Source organism: Apus apus, chromosome 1 (assembly GCF_020740795.1).
Source record: "Apus apus isolate bApuApu2 chromosome 1, bApuApu2.pri.cur, whole genome shotgun sequence".
Lineage (NCBI taxonomy): Eukaryota > Metazoa > Chordata > Aves > Apodiformes > Apodidae > Apus > Apus apus.
This window is the reverse complement of record NC_067282.1, coordinates 189,308,238-189,335,818: the sequence shown is the minus strand read 5'-3', so window position 1 is coordinate 189,335,818 and position 27,581 is coordinate 189,308,238. Positions and strand designations below refer to the sequence as shown.

Sequence of the window (27,581 nt, the reverse complement as noted above, 5' to 3'; positions counted from 1 at the left end):
TTGGATGTTATCGGTCCAGGTTTCGTTTTTGCTACATTACAATTGTGCTGTATCTTGAAGGGTTTAATCATAATTACTTCTTTCTCAGGGTAAACATTGAGTTTGTCTTAATTGCAGAATTACCATATTTTGTCTCCAGCAAAGTTGCCTGTCTTAATATTTGAGCCTTAGGATAAAAATATCTACATAACAGAGCACATGTGCTGTAGGAAAGTAATGCCAGACTATCAGTGTGTCAACAAATTATGCTGAAACTAATTCAAGTAAAAGTGATGTGATTAATACCAACAGAATCAAGAAAGTTGACCAAGAGAAAATTACTAATGCTGGAAACATTAACTTGGAAGGTGTTTTAACATTTATTTTGTAATGCCTGTTTCTAGACTTAATGAGAGGAGAATTAGACACAGAATAAATATCAGTTTAACTTAAGGAAAAATGATATGATCTAAAAATATGTTACGTAATTCAATGGATATTACAAAATTTAACAGATTGGAGGATAACACAGTTTATTTCAGAGTGACTGAAGTCCAGATGTTCAGCACAAGAAATTCAGTGCCCAAAATTATAGTCTTCTCGTGGGTTGACCCTGGCTGGATGCCAGGTGCCCACTTACTTTCTCTGCTGGACAGTGGAGAGGAGATATAAGAAAAAGTTTGTGGGTCAAGATAAGGACAGGGAGGGATCACTCAGCAATTCCTGTCACAGGCAAAACAGACTCAACTTGGGAAAATTAATTTGATTACCAGTCAATGTAGGGTAATGAGAAATAAAACCAATTTTAAAACAACTTTTCCCACCTGTCCCTCCTTCCTGGGTTCGACTTCAGTACCAATTTCTCTGCCTCCTGCCTCTGAGCGGTGCAGGAGGATGGGAATGGGGGTTGTGGTCAGTTTGTCACATGTCTCTGCCACTTCTCCCTCCTCAGGGCAAAGACCCCTCACACTCTTGCCCTGCTTCAGCCTTGGGTCCCTCCCATGGGAGAGAGTCCTCCACAAACTTACGCACCATGAGTCGTTCCCATGGGATGGAGTTCTTCACAAACTGCTCCAGCGTGGGTCCCTTCCATGGAGTGCAGCCCTTCAGGAACAAACTGCTCCAGTGTGGGTCCCCTGTGTGGTTATAAGTCCTGCTCCAGCATGGGCTTCCAAGACAGGAAGGACGTGGAGCTGTTGGAGAAAGTTCAGAGAAGGGCCACAAAGATGATCAGAGGGCTGAAGCACCTCTCATGAAAACAGGCTGAGAAAGTTTGGACTGTTCAGCCTGGAGAAGAGAAGGCTCTGGGAAAACCTTACAGTGGCCTTCCAGTACCTGAAGGGGCTACAGGAAAGCTGGAGAGTGACTTTTTATAAGGGTTTGTAGTGCTAGGACAAGGGGTGATGGTTTTGAGCTGGAAGAGTGTAGATTTAAGTTAGACATTAGGAAGTAATTATTTAGTGTGAGGGTGGTGAGACACTGGAACAAGTTAGCCAGGGAAGTTGTGGATGCCCCTTAGAACTAGATAATCTTTAGGATCCATTCCAATCCAAACCATTTTATGATTCAATGATATAGTGAAACATGATGTTCACAGAAGATAAAAAGTTCATCTCTGACTAAAAATATTTAAGAACTTGGTTGAATGTTGTGCTTTCTCATTACTGGTGTCACTTGCTTCGTTAAAACCTACTTAAGAGTGTAAAGGATTCCAAAGATATTAGCAGGACCCTTCACTGAAAACAATGTGTCTTCCGTCTCTTAACTGGCTATTAGCTGTGAAACCTAAAGTACAAGAAAAGTTTTAAATAGTCAGATCATAGTGGTTGGGCTTGCTTTCATTTGGTTATTTTTTAATCTACTGTTGGTTGCTAAAATTTGCTCATGTTGTGAATGTGAGAGAGTTTCCTGCTAACTAACTTCCGTTAACTGAAATTATAAAATTTAGTGTGCAAATTAAATTTACAGTCCTTGCATGATTCTCGCATATTCCTACCTAAAGAATGCATGTTTTAGTCTGTCTTGCAAAAAAGCTGTGGCACTACCATGCAGTGTCCCAGATTATTGCCGTATTCACTTGTCCCTATCGGAAATATTTCTGGAAGCTTATAGTAATTTTTCCTAGTGTGTGGTAAGAGCATTTTTACCCCAAATGCAAGGAGGGTACAGAGAAGAGGCAGTGTAATTGCCAAAATCATTGAAGGAGCAGCTGCAGCTAGAAGACTAGCTAAAAGTAGCTGTCACTATGTGTCTGAACGGCAGATGGGTCATGTTTGTAGCTAATGCTTTGATGAGCTTTAATGTGTCTTTTTTCTTGGCCAATTCACTCTGATTTAAAAGCATAATCTTACTCAAGGCAAGGATTTTCCTTCTTTGCTAGGAGTCAAGTTTGATACTAGACTAAGATGTACCGGTTTCACAATGTTTATACTTTTAACAGTTTCTTTTCATTTTTCAAGTTATTTGAGGCATCATCTGTCTTAAATAGATGACAGCTGTGACTGTTTTCTTGATAAATGTTCTTAGCCACTCATTTGACATCAGACCAGGTATTAAAATCCAGAAGCACAGAAGTTTTGGCTTTTAGATAAAATCTTGTCAGTAGTCCAGAGAGTGAAATTACAGAAGGGAACAATTAATTAGCTTTTCTTGCTGTTCAGGTCTCTAGGAGTCTTTTTCAAATAATTCGATTACAATTGCTAAATAAGAGTTACTGAAGATGTACCATGAAAAGTACTAGAAAAACCCAAACCAGAGAACTCCTGAAAATGTAAAGGAAATAACTAAAAATTGCTTCTTTGGATGAAAGGAGAATAAGAACTCTGTTACAGTCTCAGCTGCTGTCCTCATGTGATTAACAGCTAAATTTTTCATTTGGCAAAACATCCCTGTATGTTTGTATAATCATTGAAATAGAGCTCTGTGTGACTGTATGTGAAACTTGTAATGCTTCTTTACCACTAGAATTGACTTCAACTGAAGTACAGACTTTATTTTAATGCAGGCAAGCAAGCATTGTTTCTTCTTGATGTGTAGTTCATCATCTGCTCTGGCTCTGACCATTATGAAGTCTCTCATCATAAAGTAGTGTGATAGCAGCATAAATATAATGTAATAACAGCATGATTTAACAGCATGAATCAGCAGTGGACTGCTTTGGCTTTCCAAATCGGTACGGCAGCTTCGCTGTCTCAACAGAATTTTAGGAAGTAAATGAAGTAGCATTAAGGCTGGAGTGGTTCCAGTCGCTGTAAGTAGACTGACTTCATGCTTCTCTGGGGCTGCTGTCTTGCCCCGTTTCAGTCTTGCTGAGTGTGTGATCATTTCCCTTGTGGCAGCACGGTTGCTTACCGATAAGTGATGCAGGGTAGGTCATGAATGTGTAACTGTAATGAAAGAATTTGGCATTTTATTACCTTTATTGATGTTTTCTTTACTTTCCAGAAAGAAATACATTCCAGTTAAAATTGGTTTGGGTATTTTAGTTATTTGAATAATCTTAGATACTTATTTTTGCTTCCGTTAAGACTCTGAATACTCAATTACTCTTTGTTAATGTCTCTACCACTTACAGCTGATCAGAACTCTTTCTTAGTCATGGGTTTGTTCATTTCATGGTACACTTGGGAGTGCTATTGAAAGGCTTTTCCTAATTTTCAGGAAGATTATAAATAGGTAAGCTCCAGGGTAACAGAAAATAATCCTGTGAAGAGACTACAGTTTCCTAGTGTCCACAATGTGGCCAACTAATAATAAGAATTATTAATATTGTCTGCAAAAATTGTTTCTTTTATTGATTTTAATGGCAGGCTTGTCACATGCAAATTCTTCCTATTTCTATGATGATTTTTGTCTATCTCAGAAGACTCTGTGGGAAGAAAAATTAATTTGTTCGTGAAGATAACACAGTTTTTGTTCTAAGTATTAAATTTTATCAGCTTATCTTGGCCAGTAATTTTCTAATAATTATTCTTTGTCTAGTTACACATCCAGTTTTCTTACAGTTAAGTAGAACATGTAAAACCTTTTCTTTCTTCCCCAGTGTCATTCCTAATAGTTAAATTTCTATCTTTGTTCCTGAAAAGTGAATCCACATTAGATGACAAGACAGTGAAACTGGATTTTATTCCTTGGTGATATTATGTATTTGGTTGATAGATATAAATGTGCAAGACAATTATTCATATTGTGAGGGTTTTTTGTTTGGTTTTTGTTTGTTGGTTTGTTTCGGTTTGGTTTTTGGTTTTGTTTTAGTATTTAAATAGCATTTAACAGTATCAATAAAAACATAACATGAGATCCCACCAGGAGGACTAAAAAAATATTTTTAGGTAATTGTGTTCAAGAGATTTGTTTTCTAGTGAGCTGTGGGAGACAGTAATTGGCATGATGCTGTTCAGCATTTCCACTAATAAACTAGCAGATCATAAAAAAACTGTGGATGGTACAGATTTATCATTCTGACAAAGTGAGGAGAATAGAGCAGCTGCATAAACCAGTCTTGAATCACTTGTTCAGTTGACCTCTTCAGGCAAGTTGTATTTTCCTACAGTCAAATGAGAAGTTTTACAAATACAGGATAAGTAGAATAGGTCATGTCTCTGGCACAGGAGACTGAATCCTTGGATCCATGGCTTCTGAAGGATCTTAGGGGGCATTGCTAACAGCTATCTCAATATAAGCTCCCAGAATCATGTTGTGGCACATGAAAGTAATTGGATCCTTAAATTAATGAGAATAAGAGCTTGTTTTACCTTTTGGTTTTTGTTGTTTTTTTTTCTTTCTTTCTTTTTTTTTTCTTCTTGCATCCAGTTCTGAAATCAAAGAAATAGAGAGGGCTCAAAGAGGATGACTGAAGTGCTCAAAATATTTAATTGTCAAATAGAAAACCAATAGGTCAATTGATTAACATATGAGAAAATTGATAGGAAAAAAGTCCTAAGACAGTAAGAAAATAAGTAATGAATTTCTGCAGCTCTTAAGGATTTCAAATAGGTGGTTTTCTTGAAAGGGAAAAAAAAAAGTCTAGGTTTAGTTCCTATTATCTACACAAGAGGTCAGACCAAGATAAGTAATGATCTGTCCTGGCTTTAACATCTATGAATGTGGGAGTCAGCCCAAAATTTGTGTTGTGTATCTGATAACTAATAGTCCCCTTAACATATATGATATATGGCTGCTATCGTGTATAGATACAGAAAACAACTGAAGTTCTCACAGCTGTTGAACCAATTCAACAATTATTTGGCTTTGCAGTACAATTGTAACATGGCAGTTGCCATTTCTAAAACATTTATAATGTTTTCACCTTCACACAATGACCTCTTAAACATTATGATATCTAGTAATTTTTAGTTATTCTTACCAACTAAGAAGCACACAGTGTTAGGGCTACATTGCCATTGTAAAATCTGTCTTAATATGTGGATCTCTCTAAGGGCTAGTTGCAGAGAAAAATCACTATTTTGTTTTAAAAGGCTTCAATAACTGTTGAGTAATCGCTGCCTTTTAAAAATTATTATTTCTTTTTTGTTATCATGTCCAATAATATATTTGAACTTCAGAAACAAATTCTTTTTATTCTGCCAGTAAGTGGTGTCCTTCCTTATCTTGGAAGCCTTTGTGAAGTAACAGAGAACATACAGCTCTAAGGATACTGAGACCAAACTCCGCACATGTCCAGCAATGCGTCTGGCAGGAACACCTTGCAAAATTGGGGTCCCCTCTTGTTTGCACATGTTGTCAAGAGATCCTTCTGTTCTGACTCGTGCTAAAGTAAAGGATGTGATGCAGGGTGTATATAATCTGGAGAGATTTCCTTTAAGCCTTGCTTTATTGCTTGCGTTTTTCAGAGGCACTGTTGCTATTCAAGTTTGAATCAAATCTTCCACACAATGAAAAAGTTATTTTATTGTCCTGTATGTTTCCAGAAAAAGCACTTTCTGATTACTATAAGGTATTTTTCTCTCATCAGCCAGTATTTTTATTTATTTTCAGTAAATACCACAAAAGGATCTCTGTGTTTTCTCCATTTCAATATAAAAAGAAATTTCATGAACAAAGAAAAAGCTGTTGTTCTTACTGAGCAATTTAAGTGACCTGCTAAACTAAATGCACTGGCAGGGCTTCCATTTAGGTAGTAATTCACAGCTGTCACTGGAGACATCTCTCTACAAAGAAAACTGTTTTCTTTCCATGTTTATTTCTTCAGCAGAAACTGCTGCATAACAATATCAATTATTGGCCTTATCAGCGTGTAACCCTGGAGAAGACTAAAATCACAGGAGCCTGTACACTTGACTACCAAACTCAATCAAAACTACTGATAAGAGAACAAAGAGAAACTAAAAGCTTTTGGAGTATGAGCTGAATAATAGGATGAAGTGACATATGCCTTTCTTTGAGACAAGCAGATGGAGGAGGATTAATTTTCTTTCTTTCAATCTTCTTTTCTCTCCTATGGTTTCCTAAACGCTGGTGCATGTAGATTTTGCTATCTTACAACAAAATTGTCTCATTGCAAATGCAAGACAGTAAAAATAACAAGAATTAAAATGCCTATTGTTTTGTCATCTACTTGTAAACAAATTGGATTTAAAATTCTTCCAGAAGTGCCATTATTGCAGATTTACTCTTGCTATCATAACGTCCTAGTTAGCTCTTTCAACTGCCATAAAGAGCAAGATCTTTACACATGATAACCTGTTTGCAGTCTGTATTTTTTTTGCATTAGACATCCCTTTGCAAATAAACTGGGTGTCCGTTTATCCCATCCTTATTTGTTTTCTGCACAGTAGCATTTACTTGCTGTTAGCTGAGTGAATAGCAGTGGTTGCATCCAATTCTCAGGAACTGATTCACCAAAGCTTTGCATTAATTGATTTTTTTATCACAATTCTTACACGTGTGCTTAGTTTCAGGTGCTGATCTGCATAGGACAAACAGGGACATCTGATATCCTTAATAGCTGCTGTTCTCTGCCATATCCTTTCTTAAAAGTTGCTACCCCCAAGAAAAGATGGCACAGAATAGCACAGAACTGTCTCTGAATTGCCAGCTCACAGGCAAGCCTATTAAATATTGCTGCCAGTAATATACCTCTGAAAGTTATATTTCCTGTAGCTGATGTCTCTTCTGTGAGAAAAGGCCACATCTTCCAAGCTGTGCTATAGTTTCCTTTCTTGGAGATCATCATGCTAAATACAGGAATTCCTCTTATTTGCCTGCTAAGGAACAGATGTGGTCACTCTGGGCAATCTAGCCCATCAAACACTTAAATTATACCATGTAATGCACTGCTGAAGTGTTTTTCCACTATAAATGTTATTACAGTTTTGGTCATACCCTTAAACACCTTTTGCTCATGTTCATTTATTTAAACTAAATGGCATTTTGTTCACAAGATACGGTTTTATAAAATAAATTCTTTTTTCAAGAGCTCAGTTCTCCAAAGAAAATAGATTTGGGTATAATGTTTTTCTTAAACCCTGTTTGGTTTGTATGTAGTTTTGTAGTCTTTCGATAAACACTTCAGATTTTTTGAGGCTTTTCTCTGAATCTCTGAAGGCTACAATTCCACAAACCTTTTCTTAATGCAGTTTAAGTTTTTAGCCATGTGAGTATGAGAACCTTACACCTGGGTTGATTTTCCATGTTTTTACTAAGATTTTTCTTTACATAGTGGAAGATTAAGCATTTTGACTTGTTTGATATTCAATGACCAGTCTGAAGCTGTTTTGCCATTGTCAGGGTGCTCCTTTGCCAAACCACTCAGTTGGGTATTGATACCATGACAAGGGGGCACTACTTTTAGCAGTGTCATTTTTGTGAAGTTTCAGACTGTAGACTTGATTATTTCCTTACATGTATGGACTAGAATTACCAAGAAAAGGTACTCATGGCCTAAGCGCTTTCTTTAATCTTGGAAATCTTAAAAACCAGCAGTCGGAAAAGATTAACCCAGGCCATTGTCACCCGCTCTACTGGAAAAACATTCAGTTCTTCTCATGTTTGTGTCTGGAGGCTGTTCCTTTGTAGATAAGCAAAGAAAAAAATCCTGCATTCAGCTGTTCATTTGCAAACTTGTATTTTCCATGAAAGTTGAGGCGTTCATTATCTTATATAGAAATTTGATTCAAATTCTGGTTGGCCAAAACTGAAGTTGTACTTTTCTGTTTTTATTAATATAATGATACATAAGAAAGGCAACAAATTATTATATAAATGTGTTAATATTTTAATTGTCTTAGAATCTTACGGCCTTAGGATATTTGTAACTAACGTGGTGCTTTCATGTACTCCATTTTAAATTATTTTTCCATGGTCCCAGTAATATATTCTTTGTATGCTTTTGAAGAATTGCATGTCTCTGGGAATTGCATTTGTTTTTTATGGAATCTCCTCAGAATGTTGCTTGACAATATCAGTAGACTGGGAAATGCAGGACTAGCCCTGTATTAGAAGAATGTGGCTTATTTAACCTTATAAAATGAAGCTTGAGAGGGGGTGTGATTACCTTCTAGAATGCATTTGGATTGCTTTGTAATGGGGGTAAAGGCTTAAATTATAATGTAATTTTGCTGAAAGATCAAAAAGATATAAATTGTTCCACTTTGATTTATAAGCCATTACATAAAGTGAAGCACCTTCTATGTGAAATATCAGGAGGTAAAGAACAGTGATATAGTAGAATTAACCCTTGTCCTTCTTGTCCCCAAACAGAGACTGAAAGAAGTGTTAAGCACAGTTGTTAGTCATGTTTGTTGTATAGTGTTTATACTGTTTTAGTATATTTTTATTAATTTACTTCTAGTGTACAATTGAATTACAATGTGTTAATTGGAATTAATGCTTCAGTCTGATGGTGGAAGCCCTTTTGGAACTTCTGTCCAACTGATGCATTGTTTCTTCTAAGAGATACGACAGAAATGCATTTTCATGTATTTGTCTCTTAAAGCATCAAGGAATGGACAGGGATTTGGGGGTTTTGTTGTTGTACATAGAGAAAACCTGTGCAGCTTTGATGATCCTTGTCATGTCCTCCTCTGCCTGCATGCGTTGTTCACCAAGAAAGCCAAAACAATTTCTTTACGTGAACAGTGGTGTTCTTCTGAGAGTTAAAGGCACTTTTGGTTTAGTTGTTACTGATTCCACGAAGCTTCTTAGGTTCCTTTGGAGATTTTCAGTTATCAGATTCCCTGCCAATGCAGAGACACAGAACTTTGGGCAGGTTCTTTATCCTTTCCTTTAACGGTGATACTTTCCTGAAGGTGGTGTCACTGCCAAGTAGTTGGTTCTCTGTATTAATGTCCTTAAGTCTGCTGGAGGTGCACAAATGCTATGTGGGTTTTGACTTGCAAGTGGGGAATGATTATTTATTGTGCAGAACAAAGCCCCTGTATATGGCTTCATGTGGTGTGGGTGATTGAAGAAGGTAGTAGAAAGGGTATCTTTCAGACTTGTGTTCCTAGGATACTGACAGTATTCCATTTGAACTATGTTTAGGGATTTTTTTAGTTCTAAAAATATGTTAAATACATTGTGACATGTCTATTGGATGTAAAAATTGGATATCTCAGACAGTAATACCTCAGTTGTATGTACAGGCAATTTTGCATCAGCAATCCTTAATATATGTTTTCTCTTAAAATAAGATGAGATTTTACTCAGAACAATTTACAGTGTGAAATACCTTTCCATCAAAACATACTAGTTGCTTTAAATCAGAAAGATGTAAAATTTTGATACACCCTAGTCCCCATGGTTCATTATATTCAATTGGTATTTTATTATTTTCTTTCTTCTTTTTTGATGAGCTTTTAGCTATTTCACACTACAGTGTTAAAATTTAAAAGTCATTGTAGAGACAAGGAATATGAATTTGGAGCTGTGGAAACTGTTGTACTTAAAATGCGTTGCCTAATTATGGTCAGGAAAACCAAACCAAGAAGAGTGGGTGGCATATGGACTTTGTGGACAGGCAGAATTGTAAATTTTCTGTTGGAATTTGCTGTACAAATATTTTGATCTTGCTTGACTGCAGAAAAAAAAAGAAAAATAAAGATAGAATGTAGTAACTTACTCATTGGCAATTAATTTCAGAAATGAAATTGTGCTATAATTACTGCAGTCTTGATTGGTACAGCAGGTCCTATATTTGGATGGGATTTGTTTGGATTTTTTTTTTTATGGAATGAATTCTGGTCTTCATGCCTTTGTATACTCTAAATATTTGCATCTGTTTTCCTTTATTTAGTGCTTTTTTGTCTGGAGCTAGTGAAAGTGGTAAGAGTTGGGCTTTTAAAAATTATTATTTATTTGCTATGATTTACATTTTAGTGCTAAGAAGTACACAGAAGTATCTCAAAATACTAGCAGTATAGCAGTATTTCATTAAACAATATGGCAAAAAGTATAATCACAGTGGTTCAAGACCATTCTGCTCTGCTCCAGCGACTGGGGTACTGAGAATTTTTCCTGGGCATTTCCTGTGATATTTAGTTTTCATACGGGATTTTTAAAATGGAAGAGCTGTCTTCTTAGCTTAAAAGTAAGTAAGAACCCAAGACTGTTTCTATTTGACTGGTGGATTTAAGTCTGAATTTACATCAGTGTTCAAACAAGATAACTTCTTCTTTCTTGAGTATTGAATATTCTGTATTACTACATTAACTACTTCTTAATCATGTGTATATAATTTTGGAGCCTTTTGAGATAGTTCAGAATAAAAAGGTATTACATAAATAAGATGGTTTTTGATGGAGTTTAACATCTTTCAGATTCTATGGCAATGCTTGCTTTAAGTCTATGTCCTTAGCCTTGTCTTATAAATGTATAGATAATAGCTTGTAGATAGTAAGTTTCATTAAGAAGATGTAACATGTGAAGATGTTTCCTGTTTTGAGACTTAGGGATGGGTATTACTTGTCTTTTGTTTTGTTTTCATCAGAGAGCAGGGACATAAGGCTACCGACAACGTATTAATGTATATATTTTCATACCCATGTAAATGAAGATGTAAATCTTCTCTTCAGCTAAGTGAGCGCACCTTCTCTGGCATAGTTCTTTAGAACAACATATTTTATGATTAGCAATTAAGGTTGCTAATGACTTGCATAAGAGATCCATACCGGATGAAACAGGACTTTAATTGCTCTTTTAGTGGTTTTAATATGCCAAGTCCAGGAATCTTTGTCAGTAGTCATGAAAAGAAAAACATGAAAGGGAAATGATAAGACCATCAACTTTTCATAAGCTTTCATTTTCAGATTCTTCAGGTGTGTTTCTATGAAATTCTTATTAGGAATATGAAATAAATTATAAAAATAACATACTTATGTGTGTTTTAAAAAGATTAAACAGGAGATTCTTCAGTTGAAGTGAAGAACAAAAAAATGTATGTTGGCATAAAATAATGTGTTATATATTTGAATCAAATAATAAAAACTATATACTTGTTGAGAATCATTATGAACTTGAGTTGCTGAACATAAGCTGATAGCTGGAAAAATTAACCTTCAACTTATTTAGATTTTTTTTTTAATTTGTCCATTTCCATTTTAAGATGCAGCAAGTCTAGCTAGAACTCTGAGAAACCTTTTTTTTCTGTAGTTAGTTTCATACTGTTCTGAGTTCTGTATGCTGTGTTCTGTTGGTTAAGATGTCATTGTGTTTGAAAGTAAGGACAAAATATAAGTAAGAATTATTGTTTAATAGGCAATGCTTTGGAAAGAATTTGTAACCCTTTCAAGAAACCCTAGATGCATTATTAGGTAATGAGCAATAACGAAGTGTACAGGAAAAAAAAAATCAAATGTAGCATTCAATTTACAAAGTTGAATGTTCACTATTTGGGAAATACTGGTTTTGGTTGTTTGTTTGAGGTTTTTTTGCTCCTGTGTCAGGACAGGATGTGAATTTTCACATTCAAGGTGGGAGTTCTTCAGTAGCACTGATTTATGAATTGCCAAGAACATAACTCTCCTAAAGCCTTCAGATTTTGTCCATTGCAGGCTTAAATGTTCCTGCCACTTAGCACAGATAAACCAGTGTTTCCCCATCTTTTGCTTATCAAAGTTTAGGTTCACACATATGCTTGGAGATCAGAAGGAGGGCATTATTGCGTCCAGTATCCAAACTGGACTGTTTTGTACCAACTCAGTCATTGTTGCCTACACGGTGTGTGTGCACATGGTGTGCACCCTTCCATGCTCAGGAAGCAAAGCAGGAGGTCAGCTGTGCCACTGAAGGAACCACGTCCGTTTACTCCTGTTAACCGGTATCTTGCAGCAAATACTTCTTCAGCTGCAATTGATGACCTATTCCTACTGTCTCTTTAACATTAGATTTTGAAATCTTAGTTTTCTCAATTCCAGCTGTGCCCTATGGGAAAGAAATGTTTTCTCTGACTCTGAGACATAGGTAATTAATAAGATGCACAGCACTCCAGAAATACAGCTCATTATTTGCAACTCCATGTAGCAGGTTAGGACAGCTGGAGAAATAAGAAGTGACAGCAGCAAAGGGAATATTGCTGAGTGCATTGAAAGAGGAAAAACAGTACTCAAGACAGAAGAGATAACCTGTCTTGGAGCTAGAGCCTTACTTCTTTGGCTCAACAGCGAGGGGCAGAGAGAAAGGCAAAGTAGCTCTAAGGCATCTGAACAAGGTCAGCTGGGGTCTTCAGTGCACGCTGGACCTGTGCTTTCATCTTACCAGCCAGGGCATTTGTTACTGCTTTGATAGCAGGCTGAAGGGGGAGGATTTGGACTGAGGTTGGCTGAGCCCCAAAGCAGCATGTATCCTTCATCCTGACTATCTGGGAATAGGATTAGAGGTTACCATTGCCCAGCTCATTACCAGCCTGGCCATTGCAGCTATCACAGGGTCTTAGCCAGGCAGTTGCTCTGGCACATCTGTCCGTCTGCTTCACTGCATCACAGGGGAGGGACCGACTCCACAGATGACCACTTGGTACTTGCCATCCATGCCACCCTTTCCTTTACACTCAACAATCCCAAATACGAGTAAGTGAAAAATAATGCTGTAAAGGAAACACAAATTAAATTTTTCCTATATTAAGTATTTCTTTTTTCTTTATCATGGTTACATCTACTTGGAAAAAAATAATAAAATGAATCGTGTTCCAGTTCTGGCTGTCTCTGACACTGTGTTTTACCCATTTCCCATAAAATCATAGAAACATTTAGTATTCTCTGAATCTTCATGTATGGTTTATTTCTGGTTATATTATCTGAAAAGATAGATGGGTATTTTTTTCTGGCAATAATTGTTTTCCTCCTTAGCTTGTCTCAATAATTCCTCTAAATAAATTTTAGTAGTACTGAATTGCCTTAGTTCTTTAAAAGTGAGTGGTGTGTTCTAAAATTTCAAGTGCAACTTCTGAAAGTACAAATAACTCTGACAAAGAGGCTGTTTAATCAAATTGCCAGCATAAATTTTGCAGTGTTTTATGTGTTCATAATGTGTAACAGATACTAAAATATAGCTGTTAGCAATTCCTTATTAAATAATGGAAGATTATATATAAAGTTCATTTACCTTTCCTTTAGTTATATGCAGTCCTAAAGTATAATATTGAAAAGTTCATGATCATAAAATATAATAAGATTGCAGGTTCTGTCTATCAGTACAAAATAGAGCTGTGGTAGACCAGAAGTACTCAGACCATAATTACATTGCAGTTAGCAGCAGGAAGGATTAACAACTCTCATAGAAAAATACTGTATTTTAGGGCTGCCTTTAGTTGTTAAATTAATAGACCGGTTCTCAATTTTGACATTAAAAACTAACTCTATTAATTTCCTCAGTATGTTCAAGTTTGATTTTAGCTTTAGTTATTGCCATTTTTCTATTAGCTAGAAATAAAAACACTGTTCTATTAGTGGTTTTTATGTCCTGATAAGTTCCTTCTTTTAAAAAACACCTACAGTTGAACTCCGTCAATAACTCAGACAAAAAAGTCTGAAGGGAGTTTTCATAGTAAATACATTCCTTTGATTATCACAGAAGAAACCTTTGTGCTCTACTCATTAGAATAACATTTTTGTTTTGTTTTATTAACTATCAACATGTTATTTGTTCTTTGGTTTTGATGTTCCTTCCTTCAAGATTCACACATGGAGTGGGGGTTACAATAAATAACACACCAGCTATAGATAGCCATTACCGGTATTATTGCTAAATCTGATGCTAAAAATTGTATGGATTAAAAAGATTAAAAGTTCTTTAAGATTAAAAAGATCCCCCTCTAAGGGGATATACTAATGAATCAGATTTCAGAACATGGTAAAATTTTGTTTGTTTGCCTTCTGGGGTTTGGGTTTGGTTTTTTTTAATTGTTTTAATGAGTTGAGATTTCATTTGATTACAATCTCAGTTAAGAAAAATATAATAATGACTTTCTAATAATTATTAAAAATGTGTTTTGTGAAGCCGTATTAGTATTCAGATTTTATTTAGTTTGTGAGGATCAGGCCTTCACCATTTTGTTTTTAGAGAAAACTGAGGAGTAAGGGCTTTGGAAATCTTTTGGGGGTGTCTGTCTTGAAGTCTGGTGTTTTCTGCTAGATACATGTATTGGATATTGCATGATAAAGATTTTTTCCCTCAAGAATAATTTTATATCTGACAACTACTATTGCTTAACAGGGCATATCACTCCCAGATTTTATTACTGTCATGTTTAAAACATTAACCTCATACTTTAACTTTTCTTACTTCTAAAGGTAGTTCTATACCACAACACTTGCAGCAAGTTAAATACTGTCTTGTCTTGATTATATGGTGAATAGGAATAAGTATTACTTTATCTAAGGAAAATTACATTATAAAAGTATATGTACTTTAAAATTAATTCTATATGGCTGCTTGCAAGTGTTTTAATATACTTTATATATATTGTCATATAGTTAAGCATGATATATAAAGTGTTTTAGCATATGTTTGCATATCTTACAAAAGCACTTATGTAGGTTGTCATGTATATCCAAATGCAGTCAAAGTAGTGGAAAAGACAATGAGTAAAATTGTATAAAAGAGGTTTTTTGTTTGTTTGGTAGCAAATATGTTGAATTTCAAATGTGCTGAAGAATTATTTCAGAAATGTGGTTTAAATACATGAACATAAACTAGAGATCTCACACAAAGAATGCTAAATATGCTTAAATCTTTTGGCATACTAAGAAATTAGTGTGGTATATAGATTTTTAATTTACTCATAGTATGACCCAGCAACACTGCTACACCAGCCCCCTTTCATTCAAAATAAAAAATAAAAGAAAATACATCCTCCTTCTACCTTATAGGAAGCACACCTTTATTGTTTCCTGAAGTGGATCAAATGAGTAAATGTTAAGCAACTTTTTGTTCTGCTTTTGGATTTCTTTTCTGATTAAGTCCATATCCTTTAAAATATTAAAATACTGAAAGATGTCAGTGTGGAAGTCAGGTCTGTAGTGCAACCCACTTCTGAAAGCCAGGTTAAGTGTCCAAGCAAGGGCAGGTTCTTCGGGGGTTTCTCCAGGGGAGTTGTGAAAATCCAAGTGGACAGATCCTGCAGCATTCCTGGCAAGCTGCTCAAGCACCCTCATTGTGAAGGACTTTCTTCTTATGACAGCTTAGCTTTGACTTGTTACTATTGCCTCTTGGCCCCCCTGTCTTCTTCATAACCCTCACTGTATGTAGTAGAAAACAGCACTTAGATCCTGCCTTAGCCTTCGCTTCTCATAACTAAAAAATCCCCAGTTCTCTCACGCTCTCCTGGTAGAACCCCTGTTGTAGCCCCCTTACCCATTTAGTGGCCCTGTGCTGAAATCTCTTCACTTTTTCTTGTTCTTGCTTGGAGGGAGGGAAAGTGCAAATCAACTGTACCTTGATCCTCTGCTATGGATAGTACCTCTTTTCCCAGCTGTTGCTTCTGCACTTGGGATTTCTCCAGCAGACTCAGTCAAGACTGAAAAAAGAAAGGAATCTGTCATTCCATTCCCTACAATGTTCAGATTTTTACCATTTTGAAAATACCCTTATTTTTCTTTACATTTTAAGTGATGGTAAAAATAAACAGAGAATTTGTCGGGGGCATTTGCTGTGTTGTTTGTTTTGTGTTTTGATTGGCTGCTTTTTTATTTGTTGTGTTTGTTTGTTTTTAAATTAAACATAGTTGTTCCAAAGATGAGGAATTAACTTCTGGCTGTGTGTATTTGAACAGCAGCCCAAAGGAAAACCAAAAACTGCTCAAGCAATGTGAATAATCTGTACCTGTTTGTGCCAGAAGCCTGACCCACTGAAGTCTTGGCACTGCAAACAGTAAAACAGCTAATTTCACAAAGCTCATTGTATTAACTGCTGTGTCTTAGAGCTGGTTGAAAGTTACTTTGTAAAAGAAAAAAAACCCACTTTCATGGAAGTAGACATTTATCATCCCTCCACACAACCTTCCTACTCTGCACTGCTAATTTATTAATTACAGTTATCAGCATAACTGTCAAATAAGTAGGAAAAAAAAAAGTGGGATTTTGGCAGTTGTATAACACTTTATTAAAAATGTGTTCTCTCAAGTGTAATAGAGACATTCTCATGCTAACTCTGTTGTATTACTACTTACTATTCATAATTAAATATATAGTACTGCTCAACTTCTGTCTTTTTTTGTTTCATATTACAAGAACCAATATAGCAAGACCATGAAACAGATGAAGCTAAAATAATTATTTACAGAAAAAATAAAATCACTTACTGTTAACTTCTGTTCCTTGCTTTTTCCTGAAATCACAGAATCCTGGCTAAGGGCTCCTACAGCCATCTTCCATGAAAGCAGGTGCAGAGGAGGGAGAAGAGGGGGCAAAGAAAATAAGACCCTTATGAAGAAGAGGGATCCTGATTTAAAGCAGGATAATGGTTGTGCTTTTAATTGCATTCCTACGTACTTATTCCTGTTCCTTAGAGTAAATCATAACAAACATATTAATGTGAAAGTATACATCTGTGCATGCTCACAAATATAGGCATATATACAAATGTGCACAAATTCTCTGCCTTTTTTCTGCAAAAATAGAGCACCTAGAAGATAAGAGCAGGCTTAACAACTGCATTTATTCCTAAGATTGCCTTATAACTCCCATCATAAAATTTGATATTGTTTGTTGTGATGTAACTCATCCAAAACCTTCCCTTTTACTGTTTTGCTACAGCTTAAATTTTAAGGAACGTTTTTGTCAAAGCAATTAAAAGCATGAGACAGGGGATCTCCAGGTGATTTTTTGTTTGGAAGTTTGAAACAGGAATTTAATAGGTGGCCTAGGGAGACCTTTGCATCAGGTTGAAGGATTTGTGAGCTTTTGGGTCACCATTTATTTAAAGAAACAAACTAACTTGCCTTGTTTTGTCAAATTGCGAGCCTTGTGAAGTTGTCATTTACATGAACTCAGGAGAGAATCTGTAATAGTTGATTGCCCAGAGTCCTTCTCTCACAGCTAGCAAGTTTCAGCAGACAGGTGAGCATTTGAAGCTTTGTGCTGCTGCAGGTCATGGTGGATTTTGGTGCCATCATCAGAACTGATCATACAGGCATCGTCCCAGTGAGCTCCTAATTTCCTGTCTTCTTTGGCAGTTTGGAAGTGAGTTTTGCCTAAATCTAATACAAAAGAGGAAAAACTGACCTGTAGGAAAATATTCTGGGACAAGAAGCTAAAAAAAAGTGGGAAACCGGGACTAAGAATTGAGATGAGTGTTGGGTAGCTTATGTTTGCATTAGTGTCAGAGATTTCTCCCCAGAATATCTGGGAGGTTTTTCTATGAAATTGTTTAACTCCATTCTCTGAAGCCAAACAATACTTTAGATAGGCAACAAGACATACAGATGTAATGCCCTCTTGACCATTCAGTGGTACGACAGGAGAAGAGAAGGCTCTGGGGACACTTTATAGCAGCCTTGCAGTACCTGAAGGGGCTACAGGAAAGCTGGGAAGGGGCTTTTCATCAGAGAGGGCAGTGATAGGACAAGCGGTAATTGTTTTAAACTGAAAGAGGAGAGATTTAGGTTAGACATCAGGAAGAAATTCTTTGCCATGAGGGCAGTAAGGTGCTGGTAATAGTTGCCTAGGGAGGTTATGGAAGCCCGTCCCTGGAGGTGTTTAAGGCCAGGTTGATTGAAGCCTTGTGCAGCCTGGTCTAGTGTGAGGTGTCCCTGCTTACAGCAGGGAGGCTGGAACCTGATGACTTTTAAGATCCCTTCCAATCTTAACCATTCTGTGATTCTGTGATAAGAAGCTAAGATTTTTCAAGTAACCCTTTGGAAGGATCCTTCCAAGTGCAGTCAGTGGGATTTGATCCTGTGTGTCACAGTTCAGGATAGAGCTACGAACCTGGTGTTACTCAACAGGAGATTTAGCTTATTTTCTGATGCCATGTTGCTACAATAAAACATATGCTTTACAAAAGCAGGAAACCACATTTCAGGACCTTTTCAAATTAAATTCAAATTATCATTTGAAGTTACTTTTCTTTATTAATTTCATCCGTATTGCTATGTAATTATTGTTGAAAGAAGTTTAACTGTTGTTTGTTGTACTATAATCAAGGTATACCCAGAAAGCAGCAGCACCACAAGTCAGATATTCTTCATGTTTCAATGTGGAAAGACTAATTAGAGAAAAGAATTCTAGCACTTCTGCAATGTAATCAGCAACTTTGGTTTAGCTGTAATTGTCTGCCTGTTACCCACCTGATAAAGAGGTTATAATTTAAGGTATTAAAAATTAAATTAATATTTTATAGGTTCTTAATGAGGAAGTGTAGGTGTTCCTCTTGTTATTACCTAGCGGAGGGTTATTGGCATGATCTGGGCAACAGATGTTACAGACCGAAAGTATGTTGAAGGTCTAAAATGTGACAAATACAGGTGGGATTTTTAAAGAACTATATGCAAAACCATGTGTGAAAACTTCTAGAGCTTGGTTGGAATTGGCAAGAGTGTTTGATGTGTCAGATGCCAAAATAATGTGGGAAATAGGCAAATCTAAAAGAAGACTGGGTCCCATGTTAAACCATTTTGGTCTTACAGAGCTCAGAATTAAATTTCTAGTAGTTTCTAGTGACTCCAATACCCATGAGCATTGTATCTCAATTACTAGCTATAAAATGGCTATACACATGCTAATTACCTCTTAGAAGTCTGATGGAGTGGTTCTGATACATTGTGTGTGAGTTCTTGTCTGTCGGAGAGTGACAAGGGGTCTCCATCCATGATCAGGGGCACCAGTAGTGGTATCATCATACAAGGGCCAATGCAGGTACATAGAATTTACACCCTTGGGCAGTGTCAGTGTTGCTTTCTTTCACTCACAGGATTTCCAGAGCAATTGAGTTCACATCCCCTCCTTTTTTTTTTTTTTTTCTTTTTTTTTTTCTTTTTAAAATTTATTTTCTCAACACTAGAAAATAACTGTAGTTCAGCTACAATTAATAGCTGGTTTCTGAACCATGAAAGACTGAATACCAAGTATTTCTATAAAAGTTACATAAAAATTACTAAACCTTGTGGGATCTTAGGATTGTTTTGAATAATGAGGTGCTACATGAGTAATAACTAAAATAATCATTGTGTAAGTAAAACATTGCCCTTACACTGGTATTTGAAAAAAGTGTATTTATTCCTTATTTTTTCTCTCCATCTAGGAATTGCTGATATTTTTACAGAATTTGCCCACTGTACACTGGGGAAATGAAGAAATGAGTGTACTCCTGGCAGAGGCCTACAGACTGAAGTTTGCGTTTGCAGATGCCCCCAATCATTACAAGAAATGAATAAAAAGAGACACAAATCATTAAGACCAACATCTTCTGCAGTATTATGGCATCTGTTGTTCTGATTGTGCTTTCAGCTCATTACTCTTTCATTTGAAATAAGATGACCATTAAAATTCTGTTAGAATTTGCAGAATGAGAACAGAATACCAAAGAAATGGACAAAGCAGGATATCAAGAATTGAATGAACTTAAAAGTGAACTTTTTTGCTCCGCATGAAAAATGAGTTCAGAAGTCTATAATGAAGTTTTCCTTTTCTCTGGTTATAAGAATTGCAGTCATTTAAAATTGCAATAGTTTATGTCAAGCAATTTTTGTATATACCTAAGACTTAAACCTATTCATGAAATGATTTTTTCATTACTTCAGTGTCATCTGCCATGATTTTATCTGCTGGTTTTGGTCAGTAAATATTATTTACTTTGAGTGGAAGAAAAAGAACCATTTGAGGCAGCAAGGTCTGTGTTTTGACGTCTGGTTGTACCTCAGAAGACACTGATAATCATACACCATCTGTTGTTTTTCCATGGAATTAGGTGAGAATACTTCAATAATATACAAATATAGAGGGTTGTGATAAAATTTGGTGGCATTTTCTGAACATTACTTAGTCTTGCAGAGTATTGTAGAAGCTTTTTAGCCATACAAAGGAATTACTTAAAGCCAAAGACTCATCTGTAAGACTAAAATAAATCCCTCTCTGTATATTTTGAATTGTTCATAAAATATTGAATGAAATTGAAGACATGGTTTTGTAAAAGTAATTAAAGCTTTTCTTTCGAGGCCTTTCAGTTTCTCAGCATGAAAGTTCACTTTTAAGAAATGCATTAAGAAGCCTGGTTTACAAAGCAAGATATATTTTTATCTCAGTTGTTGCCTTATTCTCCATTTCTAGGATGTTAGCAAAGGAAAATTAATGTATCCTTCCAAAGCTTATTTGTTAAATAATTTAATAACTTTTTTCCTGATTATTCAGAGGAAGTGAGAAGATAGTTCCCAGTAACAGTAACATTATACTCTGATCAGTCTTGTGTCGTTAGCAGAGTAAAAATCCTCATGACTTTATAGAATAAAATTAATGTTTCCTTATGTAATCATGGGATACTGGTTAATTTTTTAAACTTAGATAATTTAAGTGCACTATTTATTTTTGAGAAATCTTTTCAGATAAGAATTCTGATGTTGCTCTATTTGATGTAAATAACTGATATTAATTTGTGCCTACCCTACATATACAGGTTATTAAGGGTGACATTTGCAATAAGAGATATACTGGAAGCTCAAAATTGTTATTTCTCTGTTCAGTTCTCAAATTGCACAATGTTGCATGAAAAGTGTAGTGCAGTTTTAAGTTTGAGAAATAAAAGATCTTCAGGAGGTCTTTTTCTTGTGACTTGTTATTGGAAGATTATTTTCAAGTTCTTAAAAATAAGTAGATATATATTTTGAGGAGAGCTTTCTAGATGTGTTGGTTACATTACTTGTTTAGGGGCCTTAGTTCTTGACACTGACTTTATAGTAACTAGGTGTTTCAGGGTAAATAGAATAAAATACATTTTTACCAACATGTGATTATGAGATCTGTATTTTAAAATTATATTAAATCTTTGGTAGAAGAGAGAAAAAATTTCATTCAAAAAATTAATTAAGAAGCAGGAGTGTTTGGTAAATAGGATGCATTTCTATTCTACTGGTGTCAGCTGGGGTTTTCAGTTCCAATGGATGCAAGTTCAGGCCTCCTGATTGCTGCATTTGTGCCTAAGGTGTGTAGTGGATTTGTGTTTCTTAAATGTCCATGTACTGTTTTCTGCAACTTCAGTTTGTGGTCTAATGTATTGAAATTTATGTTTACAAAGAATGTCATATTGTGCCTAACAGAATATCTACCAATAATGGATTAAAGAAACCTGAAGTTTATGACCATTTGCTTTAAACTTAGCATCTGCAATCATTTGTTAATAGAAATGCATATTATTGAAATGAGAGAAGACACACAGCATTAAATGTACAATGTTGTAAGAGTTTTCTATAGTTAACCTTTTTTCTATTAAGATGTTACTTAGGTAGTTACATGTAACATGGAAAGTTGACCCAAAGTTGTCTGCTGTGTCAGATGCATAACAAATGTGTAACATTTATGGGACTTGATATATAAAATTTCTTTCCTCGGGTCCACATCAGTTGTCTGCCACGTCTTCCAAATTCAACAGGTACCTCTTACTTCCCTTGGAAGAAAGTATTAGCATTAGAGGTCACGTTAACTATTGTGTCTGTGTCAGAAGTTGAATATTGTACTTGAGCACATTGCTTTTTAAGGATAGTGGGAAGTTTCCTGATATAGTAACAATGCTTAACTATGTAGATATAGACTTTTCTGGAAAATATGATCTATACAAATAGGAATAGTTTTCGGTAAGTAGAAGGCCAACATTTATGTAAAATTTTAAATTTTCAATACTTTAAGATTTACATAAAATATTCCATTTTATTAAAAAAATAAAAGACCTTACATTTAGCAGTTCTACATCTCAGGTAAAATGTCACTCCAAACAAAATATTAGATAGAAACTGAAATAATGTTATCATTAGTGCATCCCATGTCCTTTTTTCAAAATTCAAGTTTCTGAATACTATAAAATTCCTTTGTAATATGTATTTTCTTATGAATGAGGCATCTTGACACATCACTAGTGAGACCAGGCAGTAATTTCTTAGATCTTATGTGAAATATTGAAATTGTCATGTCTAAAATGCGTGTTAAAGAATTTCTGTAATAAAAATTTAAACAAGAATGTACATTATAAAAAGATTTATTACTACAGTATTTGAAAAATGTAAATAAACAAATTAGTTAACTGTGTAAATACAGTACATAGAGTAGGATAGAAATGTAAATTGAAATCCTATCTAAGTCTGTAATATGTTACAAGACGTTAGTTTCATTTATTATTTTTTTTTTTTTTGGCTCAGTTCCTTATGGAAAGGCCCATTAGTTTGTTTTTAGCTTCAGAACTGAAGTTCCATTGTCTGCTTCTGACAAATATTAACACTGAGGCACTGGTTAAACCTGTAAAACTGATGAAAGATGAGGAAATAAATGCATATTTATGAAGTGCTATATAGAGTGGAAAGCTTTTTTTCTTGTTTTCAGTGAGCGCATTGCATACTGCATCAAAGTATGGGTTGGGTGTGCTTATGTTCAACAAGTCTGAAAACCCTGGATCACAAGAGCAAGTTTTGTAGCAAAACCCCTGTTCTCAGTTACATTTTTGCAACTCTGCTCTGGTCTCTTGTAGATTTTGCAAGTTAATAGAAGAGACAACTTGCCAAGGTGTGTCTGCATATACGTAGAATGGGCTGAGCATTTTCTGCAAAAATCAGAAGATAAATTTGACACCACAGCAAAATTAAACTGGGGGCAGATGGAGCAAATGAGGGTAAAGCAAACATAGGAGGTCAGGAATTCTGTATGTCCCTGGAGGCAAGGAAGGACAGTCAATAAGATCTGGAAAGTCAGTGATGATTTAAGTAGACTAAGAAGCAAGGAGAGATGTCCTGTACATATGGGAAGCTCAAGTCCCTAATGTCAAGGAAGCTAGTGAGAGACTTCCAATACTCCAGATGAATCTGGTGCGAAAATACACTGTCCTGGTTATATCGAAGGCAAAGTTAATAACTTCTCTGTTTAGAAGAACACACAGCATTCAGGGAACAGGAGACCCAGGGATGCAATGGGCAATCTTTCCATTATGTGCTTGAGATGATGAACTGTAATCATGCTGGTTTCTCACGTTGAATGAAATTTGTGTTTCTTCATCTGCAATAATCTTCTGAAGATCCTGTAGAAAATCAGGAAGGGGAGATTTTTCAAATTGCTTTTTCAAAAGCAGAAGAGATCAAGAGGGTGAAGTAAAGGTCCTGGGGTCTCACAAGGAATGTGCTGGGAGACATAGCTGATACCTATATGTTGGTTTTCTGGTACAGAAGCAGTCCTGAGTATCTGTCTTATGTGCTGGGCAGGTATCCCACAGATACAAATGTGAAGTGCAAGAGAAGGGGCTTTCCAGAAATCTGGTCTGCACTTCAGGTCATTCCCTCCTTGAAAACAGAGTGGGGAAGAATGTAAGTGCTTTAAATTCTTTGGAGATGGGGAAAAGAGGCAAGGTGGAAAAACTCCCAGTCCAGCAGTCAGGCAGGCAGGATGCAGTGCCATGGGGAAGAACTCAGCTTAACTGCTTCTAATCACTGTATGATGGAGAGTGAAGTTCCTGAGCAATTCAATTCCAGATCATTTGCATTTTTATAAGTTAAAGCTAAAATCTTGCATCCCATCTAATTCCTTAAGCTTAGTGTAACTGAAGCAGCACTGGAGTAAATAATTAAATTGCTATGGCTCTGGATCAAAGAACCTTTCAACACTTCAAAGTCTTCTCTACAGACCCTACATTTGAGTCAAGACATATGCCAGAAATGAGAGGCTGAGAGAGTTGTGATACTACAGAAATCCTCTCAGAGACAGCATAAGCTTGGAAGTCTGATCTACAATACCTGTATTAATTTTGTTCCTAATACAAAATTATCTAGAAACGTAAGTCAGAAATGGCCAAAGTTTCTAGCAGAAGTCTACTGCAGTGTCTGTTGGGCTGCCTTTGCTATGAAATTAACTGAGGTTTAGTGTCCATATTTGCTTTGATTTTCCTGTAATGTATCCTTCACAACTGAGATTTCATTTCTTTGAGATCTGGATTTTGGGGCCAAATCCACGTTACCCCAGAAATTTCTTACCCAGCCATCATTAATCAATGACTACTCAGAGATCCCTCTCATGGGAAGAAAACCATTCTGAACTTCACAGCAATAGAAGGAAAAAAAAAAAAAAAAAAGCCACAAAAAAACCCCAACCAACCAAAACCAGACTGGGAGAGTAGAAGATTTTTATTATTAATTTCTGATTTCCAAGAAGGTTGAGGAAACACACCTCTTGGGGTATTTAAGCAACTTCATCCTCAAATTCAGGACACAGACTCTGACACAGAGCTTTTTGAACTTCAGGTTATTTTCATGTATTTCTGTCTTTCTCCAGAAAGAACTGAGATTTCCAATGAACAGTTCCTATTACCAGCCCATTTGATCTGTTCACTCTTTTAGCAGCAGCAGAAATACAAAATACATAGCTGTCATCACAGCTCACAGGAGGTAACAAGGTGCCCAGGCTTATCAATAGTTAGATGGCTATCTCACTCATAAAATGTCATTTTAACAACTAAGGCAACTCAACAGACGTGGCAATTTTTCATTGCTTCTGATCTAAAAACAAGCCAGTAACTCCAGCTCAAAGCAGTGCTTGTAAAAACACTTTTGGACTGTAGTTAACAATAGGATATATCTGGAGAAAAAAATTTAGTCCTACCTGATCAAGTAAGTACAAATCTATCCTAAGACATCAATGGGTATTTGCTGCAACCTTACAGAATATATTATCTCACACAAATAAATAATTCAGCTTATGAGTGCAGGGGTGAATAAAGTTGACATATCAGTAAATAAAAGGTTTTGTTGACAATTTTTTTTTCCCCAGATATTTTGCCATTATGGCATCAGTGGAAAAAATTGTTTAAGTTTGAAGAAGTATATTTTGCTTCATCTCTGTCATTACAATGGGCAGCAGACATCTCCTCATTCAGGTGAAGCATCCATTACATTCTCAGTACAGAGGCTACCCAAGAAACTTGATGTGAATCTTTTGATGGTAAGAGCCAGCCTGTAGTTGAATGTGCAGTAAAAGTTGTGATAATTGAAATCATGCTGGCTAATACTATTTCTGTTATCCACAAAGGCATAGTAAGAAAAAAGTCCATCTTTCCCCATCCAAGGGCACCTGTTTGTTTGTGGAAGCTTGTATTCATTATTAAAATGCTCCAAAAATAATGCTGAATATGCTGTCAGGTCAATTCAAGTTAAAAGCAATTGTAGTCAGCAAAGGATACCTGAATCCAACAAGCACTCCCCAAGAAAAGTACTAAGCACTGAATTGCTGCCCTGAGAGGGGGATGGATGTACGTCTGTGGACAACATAAGAGTCAGTGTTGGTTACGTAGCTGCTTTGTTACGTTTATGCAAGTTATTATCTCCCCAGAAAGGCAGACATCTATGTCTGAGCTTGGCACGCACTCCTTCTGTAGTCGATGGGGAGAAACCATGGGGATGGTCATTCCAGGTGCCATCGACCCTGCCTCTGAATAGACTTCTGAACTGTGCCAAGTTCAGAAAGTCCCAAAGAGTTTCTCTGTCTCTCCAATGGCACTGAAAGACTCTGGGGACAGGCCTGGAGCTACATGTCAGCGTTGTCATCTTCATATTTTGAAGTGGCTGCTGGAAGTTTTGTTTTAAACTGCTTTTCTGTATGTGTATTAGAAAGACTCATAAATTCTCTCAAACACATTTTTAAAATGCACACTTGAAGTTCAAATTTTATGTTCACATGGCCCATATAAGCTATAATCTGAAGTACACAGTGACTTGTTTGTTGCAGCTACTGTACTGTAACATCAACCTTACTTAGCTATGCTTTAGCTCCAGCTAGATAGCGGTTCAGGCCATTAGCTTGCTGTTTATATTTGCTATCTTTCCTGCTGTGAATAAACTATAGCCCTCTAGCACAGCCAGAGATAAGACTTAGTATCCTTGCATGCAAATTTAAATAAGTGGGAAAAGAAATGTTGACAAATTACTTCATTATAAAATTGGATCTTTGCGCTGGGATCTTCTTCCTATCACTTGTTATGTAAATAAATATTATAGGCTGCTAAGTAAAATGTATAGGACACAATTTTCCTTTCTGCCTAACCAAAAGTAATAGTAACAGCAGGGTTTACTCTTCCTTTTTAAGTAGCATCAAAACTATATAATCTATTTTCCAGACAGTGAGGAAAGTAAAGGTCCTACCTCACAAAATGGACCATGCATTGGTTGGTGTCATGAGCAAAACTGCTGAACACTACAGAGAAGTGTTGTCTGGGGCACTGGTCTCTGACAGGGCTTGAGGACTTGAGAAATGTCCAGTGTCCAGGCCTGTGTCCTGATTTGAGTCAGAATGAGGCCAATTTTCCTTTTACTTATGTGTTTTTTTTTCCTTCAGTAAGCTCTCTTTTAACTAGCAGCAAGTGTTCCAGCTAGTGGACTGGTAACACTGGAATGTTTATGTTACTGCCAAGATTCCAAGGTCACATCTTTTCCCTGGTGGCTCAGGCACTACCGGGAAGAGAGTCGTATCTATGACCCCCCCCACAGGAGGCTGGACTAGACAGGCAGCAAAATTGACCAAAATATTCCATTTCATATATCTGCGTAAGCTCAGAGGAAGGTCAGAGATCACAGAAAACAGCTTCCTTCCTGCTTCTTCTTCCCTTCTCTTCTGTCCATGTCTGGCACCCAGGAATGAGTCCATCTATCCATCACCATTGATCTCTAGGCCTGTGTGTTGCTGACCCTCACGACTCTCCCCTCAGCTCCTGTCTGTTCTGCCGCTCCCTCCAGCAGCTCCAGGGCTTTTTGAGTCTGTTCACAGCTCAGGAGATGCCACGGGAGTTGCTGGGGGTGGGAGGAGGCAGTAGGGCTTTGCACACTCCCGAACACATTTGTATATAATTGTACATATTTTATTTTATCATCAGTGTTTAATTAAAGCTGTGTAGTTTATTTTTCAATCTGGAAAAGTCTCACCATAATTTTATCTCTCCTTCCCTACCTGGGGGAGGAGGGAGGGAATCGAGACCAT

At 36.3% G+C, this 27,581-nt stretch overlaps 1 protein-coding gene across 2 annotated transcripts in view; it reads left to right on the top strand.

Annotated features, from left to right (window-relative positions):
- Nucleotides 1-22,922, top strand: part of TBC1D22A (TBC1 domain family member 22A) — a 165,267-nt gene extending 142,345 nt beyond the window's left edge. For both annotated transcript variants that reach the window (XM_051642042.1, XM_051642051.1), the window contains one exon: nt 19,675-22,922. In XM_051642042.1, coding sequence (XP_051498002.1) covers nt 19,675-19,803 — 129 coding nt within the window. In that variant the 3' untranslated portion in view covers nt 19,804-22,922. The remainder of the gene's footprint in view (nt 1-19,674) is intronic.
- Nucleotides 22,923-27,581: the final 4,659 nt, after the last annotated feature.